Here is a 24,525-nt window from a genome sequence, read left to right as displayed (position 1 = left end):
CCAGTGTGTCAATGTCACCGAGGCCCAGAGGATCCATTGTTGATTGATAGTCACATGCAAGAATATTGGTTGTACTGCACACTTAGAGTGGAGATCTGTAGTGGTTAACCAGAAAATAACACAGAGTGATTTTAGTGGTGCAGTACATTCTATATCCATCTATTGGAATGTGATGTGTGAGAGAGGCTTTCTCAATCATGCAGTGCAGGTCCCCATCTCCACCACATCGGACATGTGGATTGCAGTTTTTGACTGATCCCAGATTTCTTAAACCAAACAAAAAAAAGTTGGTAACTCACTAACGAACAGCTTAAACTACAACTGCAACCCTGAGGATTCAGCATCAACACACTTTACCAGTGAGAACAGCTCTTGGGGCGAGGTTCCATCTCCCACACATCTGGTAGATTTGGTGCAAAGAATATTGATCGTCTGTGAAATGATCCAATTATAATATTTTGTTATAATCACCCAAGTATATCATAACTACAAATTGAAGAGTGTTAAACCAAATACTATCAGGATCGTATTGGTGCACAGCACAATTTGAAGTTTTGCTTTTGGGATGAAAATACAGTAATTTCACTGACTGAGGTAAACAAGAAAGATGCAAATGGCTTCTGGCAGAAATAGAATCATAGAATCGTACAGCACAAAAAGGAGGCCATTCAGCCCATGGAGTCTGTGCGGCTCTTTGAAAAGAGCAATGTAATGTCAATCCCACTCCCCAGCCCTTTCCCCATAACCTGCAAACCCGTCCTCCTCAAATAGCCGTCCACTGCGTTTTTAAAAGTAGTTATCGATTCGGCCTCGACCGCCCTTTCAGACAATGCGTTCCAGATTCGAACAATTTGCTGCGTAAAAAAATTTCTTCTCACTTCCCCCTCGGCTTTTAGAAACTATTTCATGTAACATGCTGCTTTGTCTTGTTAATCTCTTTCATAATCACTGCTGAAGCTATTTAGTTTTCAATTTAGTGAAGAAGTCATGTAAATCACGTAATCCTGCAGTGCATTGGTTAGAGCATTCATCTCGCAATCGCAAGCGAGATGACCAGTGTTCGATTCCTGGGTAGGACAAAACATTTAGCAAGTTTCCTTACTCTACACGCCTCTGCATACCGAGCAGTAAATAGGAACCCGGTTGTTAGTTGATTGGCGGATCGCTCTCCTGGGGTAATAATCCCTTCTAAGAAGAAAAAATTTGGTTACTGAATCCATGACTGTTTTGGGATACTGCTATGCGTAATTGGCTGTTTTTTGCCCACAAAATGTAGTCAATTCACTTTACAGAATATTCTGTGAGGCACTTTGAAACAACTCAATGACTCGATAAGGCTCTATATCAAATGCAAAGATTATTATAAAACGCCTTTGCTCTCTATGCTTCGAATCCTTCTTGAAATGATTTCTCCTTGATGCTGCATTGAACCCTTAAAAGTTCTTCCTTCTGATCTTAACACTTTTGGCTTTATGAAACATTCATCCTTTGTGATAGGTGCAATATAAATACAAGTTGTTGTTGCATAGCCTTTTAATTATTAAAATGTGAGTTATTTTTTTAAAAAAAGTTGATCAAAGATAGAAAGTGGGAGAAAGCAAGTTATTGTAACAATAGCTGAGAAATAGATTTAATGGATCAATGAAAAGACAAGGTGGAACAAACTGAGAGAAAGAACATTTTTACTGTTTGTCTCATGACTTTGCATCCATTCTTACCTTGGACTTCAACTTTGTTTTCACAGCTTTGGCTTTACCTCCAAAACTGGGACAAGAAAACACTTGCCGATAGGAATGTATGGGAACGGATTTAAATCTGGCTCCATGCGGCTTGGAAAGGATGCTATAGTCTTCACCAAGAATGGTGGAGCTTTAAGTGTGGGCCTCCTGTCACAGAGCTACCTGGAAAAGATCAAAGCACAAGCAGTCATCGTCCCCATCGTGCCTTTTAACCAACAGAATAATATCCTTTTCATGCTGGAAATGTTGTAAATATGTGCTTCAATTTATCACCTGTCTTAATATCAGGGAATTGGGTTCTCCTGCTCAGTGCACCATTTTTTGTTGTTAATCCTGTCCATTGTATGTATTGATTCTTGAGAGTATTCTGTTATATTGATTTCCCAAGTCACCATGGACTTCTTAGTGACTGAAAATCCCAAAGACTCACAAGCTCTTTGGGCTCTGACAATTCCTCATTGTTTTGAGATACAGAGATACCATGAACTGGCCCTGTTACACCAAGGATAAGGTAGGGGTCTACATCAGATAGTTTCTAAAGGTTGTGATTTATTCATTATCTCTTATCTCTTTCTAATGGTGCTACATCAAATGTAAGGGTTATTATTATGTCTAATGAAAAAAACATTCTAATGTGTAACAAAAAGATGTATTTGTTTAACAATCGGTATATGATGGCAACCCTCTCCCAGAGCTTTTAAACAAACTTTGTTCCATTTGGATGGGTTTGATACGTAAATCGTCACTTTACAGCTAATGTCGTGTATGCTGTACGTGTGGAGTTCAGCTCTGAACTCTTGAACAGAGTCCTGTAGAGTATTGGTTAGAGCACTTGCCTCGCAAGTGAGAACCCGATTTCGATTCCCAGGCAGGGCGAAACCTTAGGCAAATTTCCTTACTCCACATGTATCTGTTTACTAGCAATATCTTGGAACCCATTAGCCAATTGGCGGATCGCTAACTGGAGGTAATAATTCCTTCAAACTAAATAAATAAAATTACTTGGTCACTCAATCCACAACTTTGTGGGACACTGCTGTGCACAATTGGCTGCCCACAAAATATACAGTCGATTCACTTTACAGTATATTCTGTGAAGCACTTTGAGATGTCTCAATGACACGATAAGGTGCTATTAATATTAATAATTATCCTAGATGCAAGGATAATTATTATTATAACAGTTCCACGTGTGAAACTGATCTGCAGAGCTCCTGTGTCTTTGGATGTTCTGTGTTGTGTTCTTTTCAGTTTACTCAACTCTGTGTCGTGCTTTATTTCCCTGTGTTTGTTCCCTGGAGATTTGTTATGCAGTGTTGAAGACAGTCCTTTGAGTCCCTTTGTGTAATGCACCATGAAGTCAATTAGTTCACCTGTGACAACGTTAGGATGAAGGTTTAAACTGCAGCTGATGCCCTTGATGCAATTTGACAATTAGCCATTAAATTCACACTCTAATAGTGTATCCGAATGAGCAGTTTATTAGATTGTGGCTGCTTGATGACTCTGTGGTTGTTAACTCTTAATTGTGCCTACTTTATACAGCGGGACCTTTTTAAAGCAGCTGTGAAAGAAGGTTGTGATGAGGGATGCAGTTAGACTTGTTCATGTTTGTGGAGAAAGTGGAGGCTTGAGAGACAGTGTTTCTCTCCACTTAGAATCACAGAATGCTATCATCACATATTCGGTCCATCATATCTGCACATAAGCTAAGCCACCTAATCCCACTCTCTTGCTTTCTCCCTGTACCCTTTTACATTCGTCTTCTGGATACGAGCATCTATCTAATTCCCTTGTAGGAGAAATTGTGAACTCTGCTTCAACTGCAGTTTGTGCCAGGGAATTCCACATTCTGTAAAGGAACCACTTTTATTCTGTCATTTCTTAAACGTGTTCTAGCTCATTACCAACTTGCTGAACAGTGTCAACATCTATTACTTCTCTTAACCCTTCATAGTCTCAAACCTCTGTTTACTTAGCAATAAGTAGGAATCCGGTTGTTAGTCGATTGGTGGATCCCTTTTTTGGGGGTAATAATTCCTTCCAAAAAAAATTATACTAATAATAAATTGGTCACTCAATCCACGACTTGTGGGACACTGCTGTGTGCAATTGGCTGCCGAGTTTCACCCACAAGATATAGTTAATTCACTTTGCAGTATATTCTGTGAAGCGCTTTGAGACGTCTCGAAGACGTGATGAGGTGCTACATCAAATGTAAGGGTTATTATGTCTTTTTAACCTTCTCAGCTTGCGAAAAAAGCCCAAGCTTCTCAAGTCTCATAATAACTTCAAATGCTCATAACTGATAACATACTAGTGAATCTATAATGCAGCTTTTCTACCGCATATCTTTTCAGATAAATTTATAATAAGGTCCTAAAGTAGAGAGAGAAATACACAACTTGTAACCAAGATACAAGTTGTGCATTTCTCTCTCTACTTCGTGGAGTCCTGTAGCTCAGTGGTTAGAGCACTCGCTTTGCAAATGAGAGACCCGAGTTCAATTCCAGGCAGAGGGCGAAACCTTGGGCAAGTTTCCTTACTCCACACAGAGCCTAATAGTAATCCCTCCAAAACCAAAAACAATAATTAAATTGGTCATTTTCAATCTACGACTGTTTGTGGGACATTGCTGTGTGCAATTGGCTGCCGCGTTCGCCCACAAATATACAGTCAATTCACTTTACAGTGTATTCTGTGAAGCACTTTGGAACATCCTCCCGACGTGAAAAGCGCTATATCAAATGCAAGGATTATTATTATTAAGATCTTTACTTTCTCTGCCTCCATGCCTTTTGAAAGATGAACATTTCCTTAACTTTGGAAGCACAGAACATGATAATTACTGAGGACTCCAAGCCCAGTCTGGCAGCCATCCTGCAATATTCACTCTTCAAAACACAGGAGGAGCTCTTCGAGGAATTTGATACAATCACCAGCAAGAAAGGAACTCGGATTATTATCTGGAACATCAGAAGGTAGGTAGAAAATCCAGCACAAAACTGCATAGGTTTTGTGGTTGCTGTGCGCAATTGGCTGCTGAGTTTCGCCCATAAAATACAGCCAATCCACTTTACGATATGTTCTGTGAAGCGCTTTGAGATGTCTCAACGACGTGATAAGGTGCTGTATCAAATGCAAGGATAATTATTATTACTTTGGAGTACTGCTGTATCAGACACATGAACTGGCTGCAAAGATTTATCAGTGATTTGTAATTCAGTAAACTGCTTATAACTCGTCACTTCATGGCAAAAGGGATCAGTGATACGTTATCTGGAGTGCCGATTTAGGCATACGTACAAATACAGTAACATTTAAATTATACTATTTTCCATCATGTTGAGCAGCTTATATTTTGTATCAGGCATGCCCATTTTTCAAGTCTCTTAATGGCCTTCAGCCTCTCTGCCCCCACCCTTTGGAACTCCATCCCACAGTCCCTTCATTTTTCTCCATTGCCTCCTTCAAGACCCTCCTCTTCAACCGCTCCCTCAGTCACCCTCCTACCTCTACCTCCCTGCCCTCCACCCCTCCTGATCCCAATCCCCTGCTCAGTTCCAAATTCCTGATTGTCCAGCGCCCTGGGACGTCCTCCTGACGTGAAAAGCAGTATACAAATGTAATTTATTGTTGTTTTGCAGGTTATTTATAATGATAGTCAGTATAGGGCCTTATATCAAAACGTCTCAAAGCACTTCACAGATTGTTCTAGAATGTAGTGACGAGTATTTGGTGTGACAATCAAAATAGTTTGAGTTCTGTTAGATTCTCATTCCACACCATTCTTCTGGCTGATATCTTGTTTCTTTTGCTTTGCCATTGCAGCACTATAAATGATAGTTAGGAGATGTTTGAGAACTACCAGCTTTTTTTTGTTCTCTATTTATGATTTTATACCTTTACCTTGGATTTAGTGCTTATTTTCCATTCTAAATCTTGCTCTGATGTCCTGGTTCAGATCAGCCACTCGCCATGTGGATAACAATGGGCATGAACCCACCTTTCTAACCTTTCTGAACACAGACAAACAGTTACAGAGGTTATGCACAGCGCCATTGGGTTAGAAATGTATCATTGCTGATGACAGATTATTGCTAGTGATTCTGAAAAGTCCTTAACATTTTTGGCATGACCAGTTCAGAGCCAGATGTTTCCCACGTCAGGCTGCCGTGCCATCCTAGTTTGTGGGGAACAAATAGCTTTTGAATTTTTATTCAGGAACAAAGATGGAAAACCCGAACTGGACTTTGAAACGGACCCGTTCGACATCCGAATCCCAGATATCGGCTCTGAGGAAAGTTCGGTAAATCAGGGGAAGAAAACCTCCCTCCGGCCTGAAAGACTCGACCAACAGATTCCTGAAAGCGACTACTCACTAAGGGTGAGTTGTTCTTGGAGTGTGGAATGTTTTGCTCTGTTGACAGCCAGCAGCCAAAGTACAAAGGCCCAATTAGCTAATATTGACACTCACTCACTGAGGCTTCCCTGAGCATGTTGTTACCAGTACACAATCGGGGAAATCCAACAGTGGCTCATTGAAGAGAATGTTATTACTGCTGATGGGAGCTTGTGTCCTCTCCTACACCAAACTCCGTGACCCTATCACCCCATCCTCGCCTGTCTCCACTGTCTCCACATCCTCCCAGAGGATAGCGTTCAAAATCCTCGTCCTCACTTTCAATTCCTTCATTGCCTTGCTTCTCCCTACCTCTGTGACCTGCTAACTCAATGTAAAACTCTGCTCCCTCCGCTCGGGAATCTGATGTCCCCCGCCCAGCCCGGCTTGCCCCACCCCAACATGTCAAATGAGCTAATGACGGGTATCTCAATAATCAAACTGCAGGCCCAAGACTCTTTCTCAACTCCTTCAGGCCCAACTAAACGTGAGGTTTAATGAGGGACAAATGGATACCTGTATCTAGGTCTCTATCACAGCATCACTGCATTTAGTCGGCCTCCCCACAGATTCCAGATTTGGGAGACAAGCTTGTCCTTTGTGGGACCCTGGATTCTCGACAGGCTGTTACTTCTCATGATCTCAAGAGAGGGGGAGACTTCAGGCTTGATTATTACAGTCCTAGGAACTGCTAGTCTACATTCATCTCTGGAAATTGCAAGAGAATGATTTGACGTTGCAAAGGTGTCCAGTAGCCAAGTCTGAGAAACCACTGCATTGTACTTCTGAGGGTTTTTGTTCATTACCATACTGGTAGAGTTGGTGATAGACTCTCCAGAGAACCCAGATGGAATTGATGCAAGTAAACTTTAGCAGGTGTGAATTTATGCCCCACAGTATTGTAAACACCATGGGCACAAAGGTGTAAATACAGGCACTCTTGAATAAATGTAGTAATAATAATAATACTTTGATGCACAGAAGCCTGACCTGAGCGGGTGGCTAATAATATAGGAACATAAGAACAGGAGTAGGCTATTTAGCCCCTCGAGCCTGTTATGCCATTCTATTAGATCAGCTGATCTGCACCTCAACTCCAATTACCCACTTTTGCCCCTTATACCTTGATACCTTTACCTAACAAACATCTACCCAACTCAGTCTTGAACATTTGAATTGATCCAGCATTGATTGCCTTTTTGGGGGAGAGAGTTCCAGATTTCCACTGGACTTTGTTCTTCCTAATTACACTCCTAAGTGGCCCAGCTCTAATTTTAAGATGGCGCTCCCTTGTTCTGGATTTCCCACTAGAGGAAATAGTTTCTCTGTAGCTACCCTATTGAATCCCTTTTATTATTTTAAAATCCTCAATCGGATAAGATGCTTGCTACTTGTGTATCAACAGTTTGCTAGTGTCAAGAAGACAATGAGGATTATTTTCATGGATGATGACCACAGCATTGTCTTTAGTCTCATTGTGTTTTCAAAGCAGCGACTAATTTTCTCTTGGTATCTTGTTCCAGGCTTATTGCAGCATCTTGTACCTGAAACCTCGCATGCAGATCGTCCTGTGTAAAAAGAAAGTCAAGACCCAGCTCATCACCAAGAGTCTGGCTCACATTGAACATGATGTTTACAAGCCGAGTTTCAGCGTATCCTTTTGGGTTTGCAATGATAAGAAGTTGTTTTTGCGACGGCATTATGAGGATAGTATCAGAGAAAGAAAGGCACAGAATTAAACCATTCAGCCCACCGAATCTGGTATTTACAAAGATTTCTTCCCCCATGTAATTAGATCTGATCAGATTGCAAAATAGCTGTCTGTGCTCTGCAAACTGCAGTGTGGATACCCCAGGGATAATGCTTTAACTGAGCGTTGTGTTGAACTTGGGATTTCATTTAAGAATTTCAGGTAATAGTTATTCCCACTCTCCCCATCTCAACTCCCTGTGTGTTTTTGCCATCCAGCCTCTTATTCTTCCTGATCCACTGTCCATAAGGGATCTTGCATTTTTTCCATTGTGCCTGTCTTAATTTCCCACAGCCATTCCTAGCTCATGTGCCTCAAGGCCTGAAGAAAATGTTGCGAGCTTGGTAATTGTTGCCCAGCAGGAAAGATAGTTAGGAACACTCTAATCGAATGGTTGAAAGGGAGCTGTCTTTCTGTGTTCCAATGGCAAAGTGACTGTCTGGTGCTTTGATTTCCTGTGCACCCTCTGCTCCAATGAGCTTTGTCTTAGAGACCTCTTTAAAAAAACGCACACGTAGTTTTTAAGACATTCACTTCCAGTGCATTTAAGAACAGTGTTGAAAGGTTGACATGAAATAAAAATCTGTTTGTACAGCATCTGGTTAAGAATTAGAAAGATCCTCAATAAGTAAATCACAAATAGTTAAGTTAAGTTTTTCTTTGTGCGTGGTGGGAGGCGTGTTTGGGATGAGGTCTTTCCTGAAGGAGACAGAAAATCGCCCAGACTAGCAGACAGAAAAAAATGTTTACTCAGCTGGGTGTCCGACATGTGGAATATCATCACCATGCTTAAGAGTATCCAAACCAAACTGAGAATTCCATGCTTCTCACTGTACATTCGAAAGGCAAGAGATGTTCATTGGAATGGAGAGTGTATTCTCTCTCTGGAGGGAAGCCTCATGCTTACCTAATTCTGAAGAGTATTAGACGCAGGTTGGCAAGAGCTCTACAAAGGGTAAAAGTTATATATCAATGCCCCATCAATTCTATTCTTTTCCTGAAAATATTAATCAGAATAAACGTGTAAGAATAACCTTTGGTTTTAACTGCAAAAATAAGGAGCACTGCGGAATAATGATGTACCACAGAAACCGGCTCATGAAATCCTATGAGAAAGTGGGATGTCAGAATAAGGTAAGAATTAATTTGATGAATACCTCTTGTGTGTTGGATTTCAAAAGCACAATCAATGCTCCACAGAACATGCATGCTACTTGGATAATAATAATAATCCTTGCATTTGATATAGCGCCTTATGTTTTCAAGATGTCTCAAAGCACGTCACAGAATATACTGTAAAGTGAATTAACTATATTTTGTGGGAGAAACATGGCAGCCAATTGCATACAGCAGTGTCCCACAAACACTCACGGATTGAGTGACCAAATTATTATTTGTAAAAATTTTTTGAAGGGATTATTACCCCCGGAAAAGCGATCCGCTAATCGACTAACAACCGGGTTCCTACTTGCTGCTAGGTAAACAGCGTGTGGAATAAGGAAACTTGCCTTAGTTTTCGCCCTGCCTGGGAATCCTCTTGCTTACTAGGCGAGAGGCTGAAGACACTATATAAATGCAATTTGTTGGTGTTGCTCCAAGTGGAACCTTAACTCCTATTCCTAATTTTTTTGGTTCCACTCTGACGTTTTTGTTCCTTTTTAATGTAAACTGTGGATATCGACACGTGAAATTTTGGATGATGTTATCACCCGTGATAATTATCACATTATGGTTTTCACCACATTTTCCTCTTTAGGACTTCATAGAATGATGGAAAATCTACAGCAGAGAAGTAGACCTGTCAGCCCATCTTGTCTATGTTGGTGTTAATTCTTCCTCTGAAGCTCTCTGCTCTAATCTTATTCCCTTTATTCTTTCTCATACATTTTAATTTCTAAATACTGTATTTATCCAGTTTCCTTTTAAATGCTGTTACTGAGTTAGCTTCAGCAGGGATTTGTGGGAGACCTAAGGACCGTTAAAGTTATGCTTTTATTCATAACATTAAAATTCTGGTATTTAGGGGGAGTTTGTATTTTCTCTTAAAAAAGGGAGAAAATGCACAAAAATGTGTCATTTTTGGTGAGAATAGGGATTTCTTTTGGAACATTCCCAAAGTGATCTACAATGCTGATTACAACAATATACACAAAAAGACAATTCCAACAACGTGACCCAAAAATTTAATATTTGGGTGATTATTATTTTTTATCGATTAATTTTCATGTGGGATTATTCTCTTTAGAGCCGAGAAGTTTGAGGGGAGATTTAATAGAGATATGCAAAATTATGAGGGGTTTTGATAGAGTAAATAGGGACAAACTGTTTCCACTGGCAGGTGGTTCATAAATTCATAGAATGTTACGGCACAGAAGGAGGCCATTCGGCCCATTGAGTCTGTTCCGGCTCTTTGACAGAGCGTCACTTTCACTAACCCCAATCACCAGCTTTCTCCCCATAACCCTGCAAACCCGTCTTCCCCAGATACCTATCCAGTTCTCTTTTAAAAGCTGTTATCGACTCGGACTTCACTACCCTTTCAGGCAGATCATTCCAAATTCGAACAACTCGCTGAGTGAAAAAAATTATTCTAACCTCCCCTTTGCTTCTTTTGGTAGATATCTTAAGACTGTGACCACGGGTCACAGACATACCTACCAGCGGAAAACAGCTCGGTCACCAGAGGACACAGATTTAAGATAATTGGCAGAGGGGAGACTAGGAGAAACTTTTTTTTTAACTGAAAGAGTTGTGACGGTCTAGAATGCGCTGCCTGAAAGGGTGGTAGAAGCAGATTCGATACTAGCCTTCAAAAAGGTAAAAATAATAATCCTTATATTTGATATAGCACCTTAGGTCTTCTAGACATCTCAAAGAATTGGATAGGTACTTAAAGAAAAAAATGTGCAGGCCTATGGGGTAAGAGCATGGGAGTGGGACTAGTATGATTTTCATGGTCCTTAGGTTTTCCACATTTCCAGCAAATGCTTTTTTTCTTATGTTGATAATTTCCAAATTATACCCATTAGTGAAAATAGTCTCTTTTCCCTCTCTTTCTCTTTGTCAGAATCCCTCCCTTAATCTGTTTTTTTTGCAAAAAAAATGCATCTGATTGAAACGACTTAAACAAACATTCAGAAAATAACCATCCAGGTCAGGTTACTTTATTTCTTATGAAGTTGCAGTGGATGGATTTTCTATGAGAATGTCTGAGAATGTTAATAGAGCTGTGAACCTCTGCTGACAAACCCGTCTCAAGGACTTGATTATGCATTGTTATCAGATACCAAGACCGTGGAGCACTGTAGAGTATTGATTAGAGCACTCGCCTCGCAAGTGAGAGAACCTGGCTTTGATTCCTGGGCAGCACAAATCCTTATGCAAAATTTCCTTGCTCCACACACACGCCTCTGTTTACCCAGCAGTAAGTAGGAACCCAGCTGTTAGTTGATGGCGGATCGCTTTCGTGGGGTAATAATCCTCCCCAAAAAACAATAAGGCGCATGCGAGTCACGAGACCAGGTGCAGTCCATTTTCCATTCTTCTCTCTGGCTCTGATGCAGCCTGCTCTATGCACCCCACCATATCCTTGGGCTGACCATGTCCTGCTGACTCATCACTCGCTCTCAGTCACGATGTACGCTTCTGGCTGCCACCCCCAACCTGAGCTACCATTCCCCCAACATACCCTGTCTCCTGTCCTCCATCCTTCACTACTCCTGCTTGCTCCTCCTCGCTTACCGTCCTCCCTGCCTCCGTTCCCTCCTGGACCCACCCACAACTTCCCTATGTTCCAACAACAACATTACATTTGTATAGCGCCTTTCATGTCAGGAGGACGTCTGAAGGCGCTAGACAATCAGTGTTTCGGACTGAGCTGGGGGTAGGGATCGGGGAGGGTGGAAAGCAGGGGGAGGAAGGCAAGTGATCGAAGGGAGGGTCTTAAGACGGGTCCAAAACCTTTGATTGTCCAGCGCCCTAGGATGTCTTTCCGAAGTGAAGGTGTTAGACAAGTGTAATTTGTTGTTGTTGCTGTGCGATAAGGTGCTGCATAAAAGGTTAGTCCAAAAGATAAGGGCCCACGGAATTGGGGGGAGCATATTAACATGGATTGGGGAATGGCTAACGGGTAGGAAACAGAGTAGGCATAAACAAGTCCTTTTCAGATTGGCGGGTTGTGACTAGTGGAGTGCCACAAGGATCAGTCCTTGGGCCTCAGCTATTTACCATCTACATCAACGATCTTGATGAGGACATCAAAGTTAACATATCTAAATTCGCAGATGACACAAAACTAGGAGGAAGTGTCAACACAGAGGATGACATTTAAAAAATGCAGCGCAACATAGATAGGTTAGGTGATTGGGCAGATAGGTGGCAGATGAAGTATAATGTAGGGAAGTGCAAAGTCATACACCTCGGGAGCAAAAACAGTAGAGCGGGTTATTTTTTAGAAGAGGAGAGATTGGAACGTGTTAGCGTCCAGAGGGACTTGGGAGTCCTTGTACACCAATCACAGAAAGTTAGTCTGCAGAGGCAGCAGCAATTAGGAAGGCAAACGGTATGTTAGCATTCATTATGAAAGGATTAGAGTATAAGAGTAGGGAAGTCTTGCTGCAACTGTATAGGGTCCTGATGAGACCACACCTGGAATACTGTGTGCAGTTTTGGTTCCTTATTTAAGGAAGGATGTACTTGCCTTGGAGGGGGTGCAGTGCAGATTTACTTGGTTAGTACCAGGGGTAAAGGGGATGAGTTACGAGGATAGGCTGACCAATTTGGGCCTATATTATCTAGAATATAGAAGAATTAGAGGGGATCTTATAGAAACCTATAGATCATCAAAGGGCATGATAGAGTAGATAGTGGGAGATTTTTTCCCCCTGGTTGGAGAAACTAAAACCGGGGTCACAAAGAGTTGATGAAGAACTTCTTCACTCAAAGGCTGGTGAATGTATGGAATTCGCTACCCCAAAGGGCTGTTGACGCTCAGTCCTTGAACATATTCAAGACTGAGATAGATATATTTCTTATTGCAAATGGGATTAAGGGATATGGGGATAAGGCATATGTTATTAGCTGGAGTTAGGTTAGAAGATCAGCCATGATTGAATGGCGGGGCAAGCTCGAAGGGCCGAATGGCCGACTGCTCCTACATGCTAGGTGTCAGGTTCGACCCCCAATTATCCTTCCTCCCCCAAATCCAGTCCCTCACCAGCACCGCTTTCTACCACCTCCGACGCATTGCCCGTCTCCGCCAATACCTATCCCCAAAAGAGCTACCCTCCCCCTGGCTCCTCCCCCTCCCCGTGGCTCGGTCCCGGGATCCGTTACTGTAAAGCGCTCTGAGACACCGTCCGGCGTGGAGGGCGCTTTATAAATCCAAGTTGCTGTTGTTATGTTAGTTTGCCTACAAAATATACAGTCAGTTCACTTTACAGTATATTTTGTGAACCAGAGACATTTCAAGATGTGATAAGGCGCTATATCAAATGCAAGGATTATCATCACCTAATCATTAAAGGATAGCTGTGTCCTTTTACCTTCTTCTTGTTGGTTATCTATCTCTTGCTGTCAAGCTCTGCAAATCTTTCAAACAAGTTATCCCAAATCATCTAAACTGCACTCACTGTTCAAACAAAAATGTTCTAATTATAAATCAGCTTAAAGCAAAACGAGAAGTGACCTAAACTTCTGAGAAACCATATTACAAAATGAACGCTGTCGATTTTTGTGCACAGTTGGAATGAAGCAACTACTTTTCCGTAGACATAAAAATAATTCACCAAAGTTGCCCATGTACTTCAACTGAAAGCTTGCAAATGGTGGGATTCTTTCTTGAACACACGTCAAAGGAGATCCACAGCTGAATGTAGTTGTTTCCTAGAATTGTCACATCATCTTTAGTGCTTGTCGAGTCAGCTCGAGTGTTGAATGTTCCAGGACATTATTGTGTCACACAGTTTATAGTGAGTGGCACTGGCACATTAACCCAGAATAGATGCACTGTAGGAGTCTGAAGTCAGTAATGGCACAAAGAGCAACATGCCACGTCTTCATTAGTTTGGTTAGGACAATAGCATTGACTTTCTGCCTATCACAATGATGTGGACAGGTTTATGAGTCTCCAATGAAGTAGGTATTGTTAATCTACAGGAAATCAAAATATGTACATTTCAAGTAGCTAAAACCTAACCATGTCTCAGATGCTTCACAACAATTATTGTTAAGTGTAAGGACTGTGAATCTGTAGACAAAAACATCAGTCAGTATGCGCACAACAGTCCCAACATCAGCTCAGAGGGAAATTATTGATCTATATGGAAAACTGTTGGCTATGACACTGGGAGAATTACACAGAGTATAAATGGGGAGGGAGGCAATTTGACCCAACTAGTTTGTATCAATGTATATATTCACATGAGCTTCTATCGCTTCTATCTCCTCCATTACATTCTTCATATTGTGTGCGTTACGTGACTGGAGTGTTAGGAAATCAGCGACAGAAGGGCATTGAGCCAATTCAGTTTATTTGATCTTGCAGTCAGCGGCCACACTTTTAGTTTTACTACCTAAATATCTTGTCTATCTTGCTTTTAAACATCCCTATTGATTCTTCCTCTACAGTTTTCTGGGGCAGAATAGGGTTCCTGAGATTGGGTGCCAAAACAGAACACTGATATCCAAATGAGGTCTGACCAGCACTCTTTATGTTTATAATCCCACACCTCATATTAAATTTCATTGACTTTGTTGATTATTTTCTGCATCTGTGAAATTTATTTTAATGTTTTCATGTGTGTCAGCCTGGCTCAGTTCGTAGCACTCTGTGTCAGAAACCACACATCAGGACATGGAACTCGTATAGTTCCAAGCTGCCACTCCAATTCAGTGCTGGGGGAAGTGCTGCATTGTTGGAGATGCGGTCCTTTGGATGAGAAATTAAACCAAGTTCCTGTCTGCCTGTTAAAGATTCCATGGCACTATTCGAAAAGAGAAGGGAGTTGTTCCTAATGTCCTGGCCAACAATCCCCCAAATTAAACTGATCATTCGCTTTGTGCCTTTTTGTGGAACATTTCTCTGTGCAAATTGGCTGCCATGTTTGCTCACACAATCACTCCACTTTACGTAGTATATCCTGTGAAACACTTTGGGACCTCTTCCTGTCTATACCAATTGTAAGGATGATGATTATTATTATTTATATAAACTTGAACCCTGCTTATCTGCTCATTCTCCCTTCCTCATGCAATCCCACTTAGAACCTACTCCCGACTTTTAATCTTCCATCCCAAAATGTACAACCACATACTTGGTAATGTTTAACTCCAGCTGCCATGGTTCTGCCCACTCCATTAATCTTTGATTGTGTGTATTTTTCACCTGTCCTCTAAACAATTTAAACACCTCCGAGCTTAGTCACATCCGCAAACTTGGAAAAGTCTCTTATATTCCTGTGTCCAGGTGATTTATATATAAGGTGAAAAGCTGAGGCTCATGGAGCACCCCTCCATGGCAGACACCACTTGTCACTGCATGCAAGTCGGAGAACATCCCTTTTATACCAACTCTGCTTCATATCCCTCAACAGCAGCCTCGACCATGATGAGCTCAAAGTTCCTGAGGCAGGACTTGAACCCACAACCATCTAACCAAGAGTGCTATCAACTGAACCAAAATGGCTTAGCTTGGAATAAGAGCAGGATTTTTGGGTGGAGGGAAGGATGTTTCTGAAATGTGTTACTCTACAAAACAGTGATTTTATCCCCTGTGTTTTTCTCCAGTCAACAAGCAGGGCATGTGGAATTGGTGTAATTGGAGTTATCGAATGCAATTTCCTCAAACCAGCACATAATAAGCAAAATTTTGATTACACGAAAGAGTACAGGTAAGACATGAAAGGCACAGAGATGGACTGTTTATTGCAGGTTGTAGTTGTCCAAATCATTGTCAGGGGAGGAGCCGTAGTGCTTTTGTGGACCTTAGTGAATTGTTAGAAGGCTTGCTTAGATCTCAGTGAGAAGATGAAAATCTTGTTTGGACCTTAGGGAGATGGTTAAAGGCTTTGTAGACCTTGGGAGATGGTTAAAGGTTTCTGTGGACCTCAGGAAGATTGTGAAAGAAATTGTGGACTTCATTCCTCGATACTTGGAGATCTGCACAGTGGATTTTTATTGAGTTGGGAGTAAACACTTACCTGTTTCGTGCAGCCAGTGTCAGCTTCAAATACTGTCCTTCTAGACCAGCACACATTGGCTATTGTAAAATGAAAGCTTATTCTACACTGCATCTGAGATTTACAATGCCTAACTGAGGCCTGGTTTAAGTTTATCGTGCTTCTGGAAGAAACCTCGGTTGATTTTCTCATCTAAAAGGCACAATCTTAGCAGCTTATGTAACTTAAGTGAACCCCTCCCCACCCCCCATTATAACTCGTTGGTTGGATCCATAAAATCAATACATCCAAATATACTTTTATAGTGCAGATTTGATTATGTGCAGATTTGATTATGTGCAGATTATCCATTTTAACTTCCCACGCTTTAAAAAAAGCATGTCTGATGTCTGACAAGGATATCAGGTCACCCCTGACATTGCTTCCTGTTTTGTGCGTGTGTAGCACAAGAGGATGACCCAGGAGTTAGTATACTGAGCAAAACTGGCTGTTGCACCTCTTTTTAATAAATAATAATGTTCGCATTTGATAAAGCGCCGATTTCATGTTGTCAAAGCGTAATAAAATACTTCACAAGATATACTGTAAAGTGGTGTGACTGTATGTAATTTATGGTTGTGTATTTTATAGTCGCTTGGCATTATATGGAGCCAACATGTTGTAACGGGGGGCGGGGGAGAGGGGCACTGAGTTAAGCTTCCTTAAGTGATAGAAATGTCTTATGGGCGTGCAAGGTGGTGAGGGAGGGGAGGGAGGAAGGACTCCTTCCTTAGCAAAAGAAGCTGAGTGGATTTGCCCCAAGGTCTGGGATGAGGAGGTGGTAGCCTATGCTGCAGTCTCCTCTCCTGGCCTGGATCGGAGGGTGTACGTTTGCAGTTGTCTGTGAAGCTACCAAATGGCATTGACTGTGAATCAGTGGTCTGTCATTTCTGTTTGGTAGCCAATAGTCATTAACAAATTCTTACATTTTGTTTTTTAACTGTATTGCAAGAATTCAGTGACTTCCTATCTTGCAACCACAGTTCCCCCCCCCCCCCCCCCGAATTGTATTAAAATAATGTGTTATACTTCCTGTTAAAATGTCGCTCAAACTCAAAATGACGTCTGCATATTTGCTACAAACCAAACCGTTCACTTGTTTGGAATCAGCAGGATGAGATTAATGACTTCCCAGTTGAGCAGAGACACATACCTCTCTCAGGGTTCAGTGCTGTGTCCCTTTAGTGTGACAAGAGAAACAATATATTTTTTGTCAGTTTCTTTCTATTTCTGCTACTTCCTTCCGCAAGCCCCCCACACTCCTCCCCTCCCCTTCTCTCAGGAACTGGGCGAGCTTGCTTTGTACCTCTGCCCAACACCCAATTTTAAGAAGAAATTCAAAATGAGTTTTATTTAAAATAGTCAGTTTGAACCAGAATGCCAAAGAGTGTTACTGGCTGAGTAAGACACTGACCACAACGCTTTTATGTTCCTGCTTCCCGTTTCAAGCCTCCAGCTACTGAAACCTCAGAATGACATCTCAGATGTTCTGTGACAGCCTGTGACAAATCGCCTGTACATTTCAACTAATGAACCAGAATGTGTTATAACTCTGTCAGAAATGTGTGACTTGTATGATTTTTTTATAAAACTTGGTTAACTTTTTGAAACATTTTTTTAAAAAGTCTTTTTTGGTCAGCTGACAAATGCAGAAACCCACCACCATGCTAAAGAGCATGCAACCAGAGTTCCATATATGTATGCTAGTTATGGAAACTTCCCTTTGTCTTGACTGAAGTGCACACTCTCTTCCTGAAGGGATGCATTCTGCTTGCACCATTGGATGTGGGGGTTTTTTAATCACTCCACTGCACAATCAACAAATACAATCAAAACCAATGACAGGTTGGTGGAAAGTAAAATAGAAACGCACATGTGCGAGGGTGGGTATAGGAGGATGAATGAAGGCGCAGTCGAAGAGGAGGCAAAGGGGGGGTGAGAGAAGGGACTGTGAGATGGAGTTCCAAAGAGAGTGGGGCAGAAAGGCTGAAGACTCAACTGATGATGGTGTGAGGCGTCAGGCAGGGGACATGGAGCAGGCCAGAGTCCGATGAGTGTTTAATACCTTATAGGGGCACAGGGAACGGTTTGTGGGGTCACGGTTTCACACTAGTCAGGAGCTACATGAGTGACCATGTATCAGATTTCACAATGCTGTCATCCTCCTCCAAGTCAACAAACAAGCATTCCAGCACAGAAACTCTTGAATATGAAAATGTTCTATTCAAACAGCAGAAGAACATCTGACTCCACATCACATGTTACAGAAAACCACGTCCCCTACTTTGAGTACATTGTTTGAATGTACTCATCTGATAATGATATATATCTATGTCAGCAGCCATATATAAGAGAAGCTCACCATTTAATTCCTGAGGTTTAAAAAAAAATGCAATTGATGCAATCAATATAAATTGTCTCAGATCTCAAGGCTGAAGTCTCAAGTCAATTGATGTGGCTCGAGTGAACACTATTTACGTCATCATTAGCAGTCGCAATGCAAAATGTAGAACAATATTTTTCAAACGTTAGCATTGGTATTAGTTAGGCATTGCATCAGTCATCTATTGCAGCAGTCATGTATGGTGTGGTCAGTTCTCTTTGCTTAAAGGTGGCATTATTGAGAATGTACCACAGGAAAGAACATAACTCACCCTCACATTTCTCACTCAGTAATTTCCTTGGTTTTACAGAGTTATTCTTTACTGTATATCAGTCTTGATCTTGCAGTGATCTGAGAAAGGATTTCAACATGCCCATTCCTTTTAAAATGAATAAGCACGAGCTTCAGAACAGAAGGTTCTGAGTTTAAATCCCATTGAATTCCCTTAGTTCAAAGTTGATTTAAAAAGAAATCCACGTGTAAAAATGCTTGGGGGGTGGGGTGAAGGTAAAGGCAAAAGAGGTCTTGTATAGGTTTAGACTCTCTTGGTAAATCCTGGTAGATCCAACCAGGTACAAAATTGCAAAAACAAATTGTGCGCAAGGAATTTTTTAATGTCCAACAAACCAGTACTGAAACTGCGCCTCATTAAAAGTAGAGCAGTTTGTACAGCAGCAGGGCAAGCCTGAGATCTGTGCTGAACTGGCAGCATCCCTTCAGGATTGAAGCTCATGGTATGGAGGGTACGTTGCTCTCTTCCACTTTGGTGACAGCACATCTTATTTGTGATTAGTGATTGCACTCTCAGCACCACACTGGAGATAGGGAGTTTGGAGCCATATGAATTTGGAGCAATTAGAATCAAAGATCATCAGAACATAAGAATTTGCCGAGGTCTATCCAGTTCGCCTTCCACCATCTTGGCAGTCGCTTGACATGTTATGTCCCAAATTATATATTGTATCCCTAAATATTATTTTCTAACAGAAATCTATATAATTTGTTCTTGAAAGAATCAACACGTTCTACCTCCACGGTCTCCCTAGGGAGCCTATAATAAACACTATAGCACAGGAAGCCATTCGGCCGTCAAGTCTATGATGGAACTAACAATCTAATCCCAGTTCCCTACTCTAATCCCAATTCCCTGCTCTTTCACACCTTCACCCCAGCGCTTTCTGCCCAGGAATTGAGCCCAGGTCTCGCTTGCGAGGTGAGTGTTCTAATCACTGAACTACAGGACTCCACATTAAGGAAAAAAAGAAATTTAATTGAGGTGTTTGAAAGGAAGAAGGGTAAGAAGGAAACGAGCAGCGACCTGGGGTTTGAAACATAAAGATGGGTCTTGAAGGAGGCATGGGGGAGGTGGAGCGACCGCAGGAAGGAGTTCCAGAGGGTGGGGCAAGAGTGGCTGAAGGCGCCGCCTGCCAATGATGGGATGGGTGAGGCTGGGTACGTGAAGCAGGTTGGAGCCCACTGAGCAGAGGGTGCGGGCAGGTTGGAAGGGGTTTAAGAGGTCGTAGAGGAAGGGAGGAGCAAGGCTATGGAGGGCTTTGAAGGTGAGGACCATGATCTTATATCCCTTTTGTGATGGGAAGCCAGTGGAGTCGGGCAAGGATGGGGTTGATAGGGTCATGGAGCCACACCATACCAATGAAGACGAAATGTCAGTGTGTCTGTCTCTGTATGTCAGTGTATCCATGAAGTAGAGACATGATTTATACCTCACCAGAAAGGTCTTGCAACTGGCAGTGTCATGGGCATTTTTTGGGGGGACCTCCTATCGTTGAGCTATATTTAAAAATGCTTTAATTAAGTCTCAAAATATGAAGTATGCATTGTATTCTGTAACGATGTAGTGACAGAGGAAAACACACTTTCAGAGGGATACATCTATAATCTGCAACAAATGTATGGCACTTTTTTCTGGTTGTCATAAGAGCTAGAGTCCACTCATGTGGGATAGACAGAGAGAGAGACTGAGATAGTGAGAGAGACCCAGAGAGAGAGACTGGGAGAGAATATATTATAAAATATAGTGACTGTGTTTTGTGGGAGAGAGTGTGGTGGGGGGAGACTGGGAGAGACAGGGTCACTACGAGAAAGAGAGAGAGAGAGAGACTTAGATAGTGAGAGACGCAGAGAGAGAGAGAGAGAGGGGGAGACTGGGAGAAACACAGAGAGAAGAGACAGAGAGAGAGAGCGACTGAGAGAAAATACATTAAAGGAGTCCTCCCACAGGAGTCCTCCCAGCAGTTTATAGTTAAAAGACAAGATGTTTTTCTACGTGTGTGGGTCAATCTACATTCCATATTGGATCCTTTGCAAGCGAAGCAACAGGTAACAGCTAGAATATTATAAAGTTTAATGACTGTTTTGTGGGAGAGACAGAGAGAGAAAGCAACTGAGAAGGAAACAGTGGGAGACTGGGAGACAGACACACAGAGAGAGAGAGACAGCAAGAGAGAGTAAACGCATCTGAGTGAGAGAGCTGTGAGAGACGATATATAATATTATAGTGTGTTGTGAGGGGGTTTGTGGGAGACAGAGAGAGACTGAGCGGGACTTATTAAGCCTCAAAGTATGAGGTATGCATGCAACAAGGCAGTGACCGACAAAACCATCAAACATTCTACGGCAGTTTTTTCTAGTTGTCGTGGGAGCTGAGAGTCCTACCAAACGAGTCCTCAAAACCAGCACTCCTCCCAACAGGATTCCTCCCACAGGAGTCCTCCCTATAGCACATTTTCTTAATCTTATGGGAAGATGCCTAAGAAATGAAAATCAAACTTTCCACTGACAAATAAAAATGCCAGCCAGAGAGAGAAGGCCAATTAAATGAAACTGAAGAACAAAGAACAGCACGTCTGCACTTCAATGCTGGAACAACTGCAAAACAAGGCAAAATGAATTGCCTGCTCAAAGAACAGCCCGGCTGCACCTTGATGTAGAAAGGCAGGCAAGAACACGGCAAAATGATACATAGCAGCAGAGGTCACTCCATTTACATCATGTAAAGTGTTATAATATAAAATATAATAATACTGAAATCTACCTTTTACCTTCCACATTGATCCCTTGGTTGCACACGTAGCTGCAACGGGTACAGCTAGTTTCTTTATAAACTGGAACTTCACCTCATTGACCTTCACTATAATAAGTTCTTCTGAAAGGTCATCGACCTGAAAAGTCACCTTCTCCATAGATGTAGCCTGACCTGCTGAGTATTCCCAGCGACTTCTGTTTTCATTACAATAATAAGTAATGCTTGCAAAATAAATTTTCTGTGCATAGAATTAACTTTCACGGTCTCCTTAATAACTATAGATCTCTGTATCTTATCAAATGATTGACAAATGCTGTCCCTTTCGCTCAATCCAGTGAATTCAGTAGCCCTTTCAAAGGGTAATGACTCAGGGACAAAAGTATTATAAGGACTAGTGTTAAATATTCTCTCTCCTTTCCTGTTTATTCCTATCAATGCATTTGATATGTGCCTTATCATTTGTTGAGAGGTCTCAGAGCATTGCAAACTAGATTGTAAAGTGTTGGTTACTGCATTTGTAGGCAAGTAGTGCAGCTAATTGCAGTATCACCCAGAAAGCAATGAAGTGAATGACCTGTTGTAGCTGTTGTGGGTTCAATGGCACCTCTAAGGAATGATTTCCTCTGGGAACTGTCAATGTGCAAAACTTTGGCTGCGGCCTGTTTTCCCATCCTATAGTCAGTAACCTCCCGATATAAACACAGACTGCTGAGGTTTATAACCAGTTTGAGAGGCAGCTTCCTCCCACCAAGCTCCTACGTCCTCTCTTATGAAAGCTACATCAGGCTTCAAATCGCCACACAGGAGCTTGAGGTCCTGACAGCGAGGGTTGAAGATGGCTCCATATTGAAGCCAGACCAACCAGCATTTGGTTATACTGTAACAGTATATCATACTCAGTGAGCTGATGTAAATAAGTGGCCTTGTGTTGATAACACTGCAAGCCTCCACCCAAGAGTAAACAGAAGAGCTTTATGATACAGATTTACATCTACATAAGTGTCTTTCACGTCGGGAGGACGTCCCAAGGCGCTTACCAAAAGTAGATTGGAGCTGTACTCCCGTGTTCAGGAATCCTTCTTAAGGAATCCTGTTGGACATCACAGTAACTGGCTCTCCATTGATTCAATAATATGGCTTTCTGACCAGGCATTGCAAGATGGTTGCGGTTTGTATTTCCTGTATTAATGGAATTTGCTTTTACTAAACACCAGTGTCTCTCTCTGGCACTGTGTTGGCATCTCTCTCTCCCTCTCCCTCTCTCCCTGTTGTGGTGAAGAACGCAGATTAACACATAATTAAAAGGCTAAATGCTCCTTTTATTCCCCAGATTGACGCTACAGGCATTAGGACAGAAGCTCAATGACTACTGCAAAGAAAAGAAGGCCAAAGAGGCTGACAGCACAGGGATGATAGATGAGCCACGGTGAGTGATCATTCATCATCTTGTTATATTAGTGTGTGAATGCATTCTCAGTTTCCTGGATGTATTTCTCTGAATCGTATACTAATTTCCACTTCCCCCCCCACCCCTCCAACTCACCTCAACCTTCATGGTTCAGATCCTATCCCTCACACCTGCTCCACTTTGTCTCTATAAACAACAACAACAAATTACTTTTTTATAATGCCTTTCACGTCAGGCGGATATCCCAACAGCTTCTCCTCTAGCCCCTCGCTGTCCCGTGTGGTGTTCCTTAGGGTTCTGTCCTTGGTCCTCTCCTCTTCAACCTGCGTTTTCTCCCTCTTGGTGACGTCATCTGCAGATATGGGATCAATTTCCACATGTCTGCGGATGACGCTCAACTCTATTTCTCTGCCTCCACTCTCAATTCCAGGACTACTGCTGTCCTGACAGACTGCCTATCAGATATCAAATCCTGGATGAGAGCTAACTTCCTACAGTTGAACATCAACAAGACCAAGGCTTTCCTGATTAGGTCCAGTCAACTCCCCAGGCACTGGCAGCATCACTATCCGTGGATGCACACTCCACCTCACTAAGCCAGTCCAGAATCGTGGCATCTTGTTTGCCCCTCAACTGTCCTTTCTCCCGCACATCCGTACCATGACCTGCTCTGCCTTCACCCACCTTCGCCTTATCTCCTGGCTCCGCTACTGCCTCACCCCTCAGGCCACCGAGACCCTCATCCACGCGTTTATCACATCCAAGCTTGACTATGCCAACTCCTTGCTTCTCGGCCTCTCCAACTCTTAACCTCTACAAGCTGCAGATCATCCCGAACTCTGCAGCTTGTGTCCTCTCCTGCACCAGACTCCGTGACTCTAAACCCCACCCTCTCACCCTCACCCTCAGGGTGCAATTCAAAATTCTCGTCCTTGCCTTCAGGGCTCTCCACGGCCTTACCCCTTCCTATCTCAATCACCTGCTAACCCCTTAGCAATCTGTCCGTGCTCTCTGCTCAGCCTGCTCCACGTCCGCACCTTGCCTGCCTCACCATCGGTGGTTGGGCCTTCAGCTTCTCGGCTCCCATTCGGAACTCCATCCCATATTCCCTTCACCTCACTCCCTCCCTCCCATGCTTCCTTTGAGGCATGTCTCAAGACCATCCCATTAACCGTGCCTTTGGCCATCCTCCTTTACCCCAATCCCATGCTCCCCCTCCTGCTCGGATCCAATTCCCTGACTATCCAGCGCCTTGGGACGTCCTCCGACGTGAAAGGCGCTATACAAATGTAATTTTGTATTGTATTATCCAACGAGTAGATACAGGCGACAGGCAGATCCCAAGCCAATCAGAGATGGTCACGAGGGGTACGGGCTCTACTTGTCAACAAGATAAGCCAATCAGGATAACATATTGTTAATGAGCCCGCAGACGTTTAAATCCGTCATTCGGCCCCTTCGGCAGTCAAAAGGCTGGTCCAACCTGGCACAAGCCACTTAGCCCATCTTGTCTGAACATTCCAGTCACCCTCTGGGAAACATTCAAGATGCCTCACCTCTTGCACATCAGTTAAGAAGGCT

At 42.5% G+C, this 24,525-nt stretch overlaps 1 protein-coding gene across 1 annotated transcript in view; it reads left to right on the top strand.

Moving 5' to 3' along the window:
• zgc:152774 (uncharacterized protein LOC553526 homolog) overlaps window positions 1-24,525 on the top strand; it is a 65,935-nt gene that overhangs the window by 17,030 nt on the left and 24,380 nt on the right. Inside the window, exons 4-10 of the mRNA XM_007891016.2 lie at window positions 1,745-1,962; window positions 4,573-4,720; window positions 5,964-6,126; window positions 7,665-7,793; window positions 8,906-9,025; window positions 15,677-15,780; window positions 22,867-22,962. Coding sequence (XP_007889207.1) covers window positions 1,745-1,962; window positions 4,573-4,720; window positions 5,964-6,126; window positions 7,665-7,793; window positions 8,906-9,025; window positions 15,677-15,780; window positions 22,867-22,962 — 978 coding nt within the window. The remainder of the gene's footprint in view (window positions 1-1,744; window positions 1,963-4,572; window positions 4,721-5,963; window positions 6,127-7,664; window positions 7,794-8,905; window positions 9,026-15,676; window positions 15,781-22,866; window positions 22,963-24,525) is intronic.

The sequence above is a fragment of the Callorhinchus milii genome, unplaced genomic scaffold (assembly GCF_018977255.1).
Source record: "Callorhinchus milii isolate IMCB2004 unplaced genomic scaffold, IMCB_Cmil_1.0 Scaffold15, whole genome shotgun sequence".
Classification (NCBI taxonomy): Eukaryota; Metazoa; Chordata; class Chondrichthyes; order Chimaeriformes; family Callorhinchidae; genus Callorhinchus; species Callorhinchus milii.
This window is presented reverse-complemented; position numbering and strand designations above follow the sequence as displayed.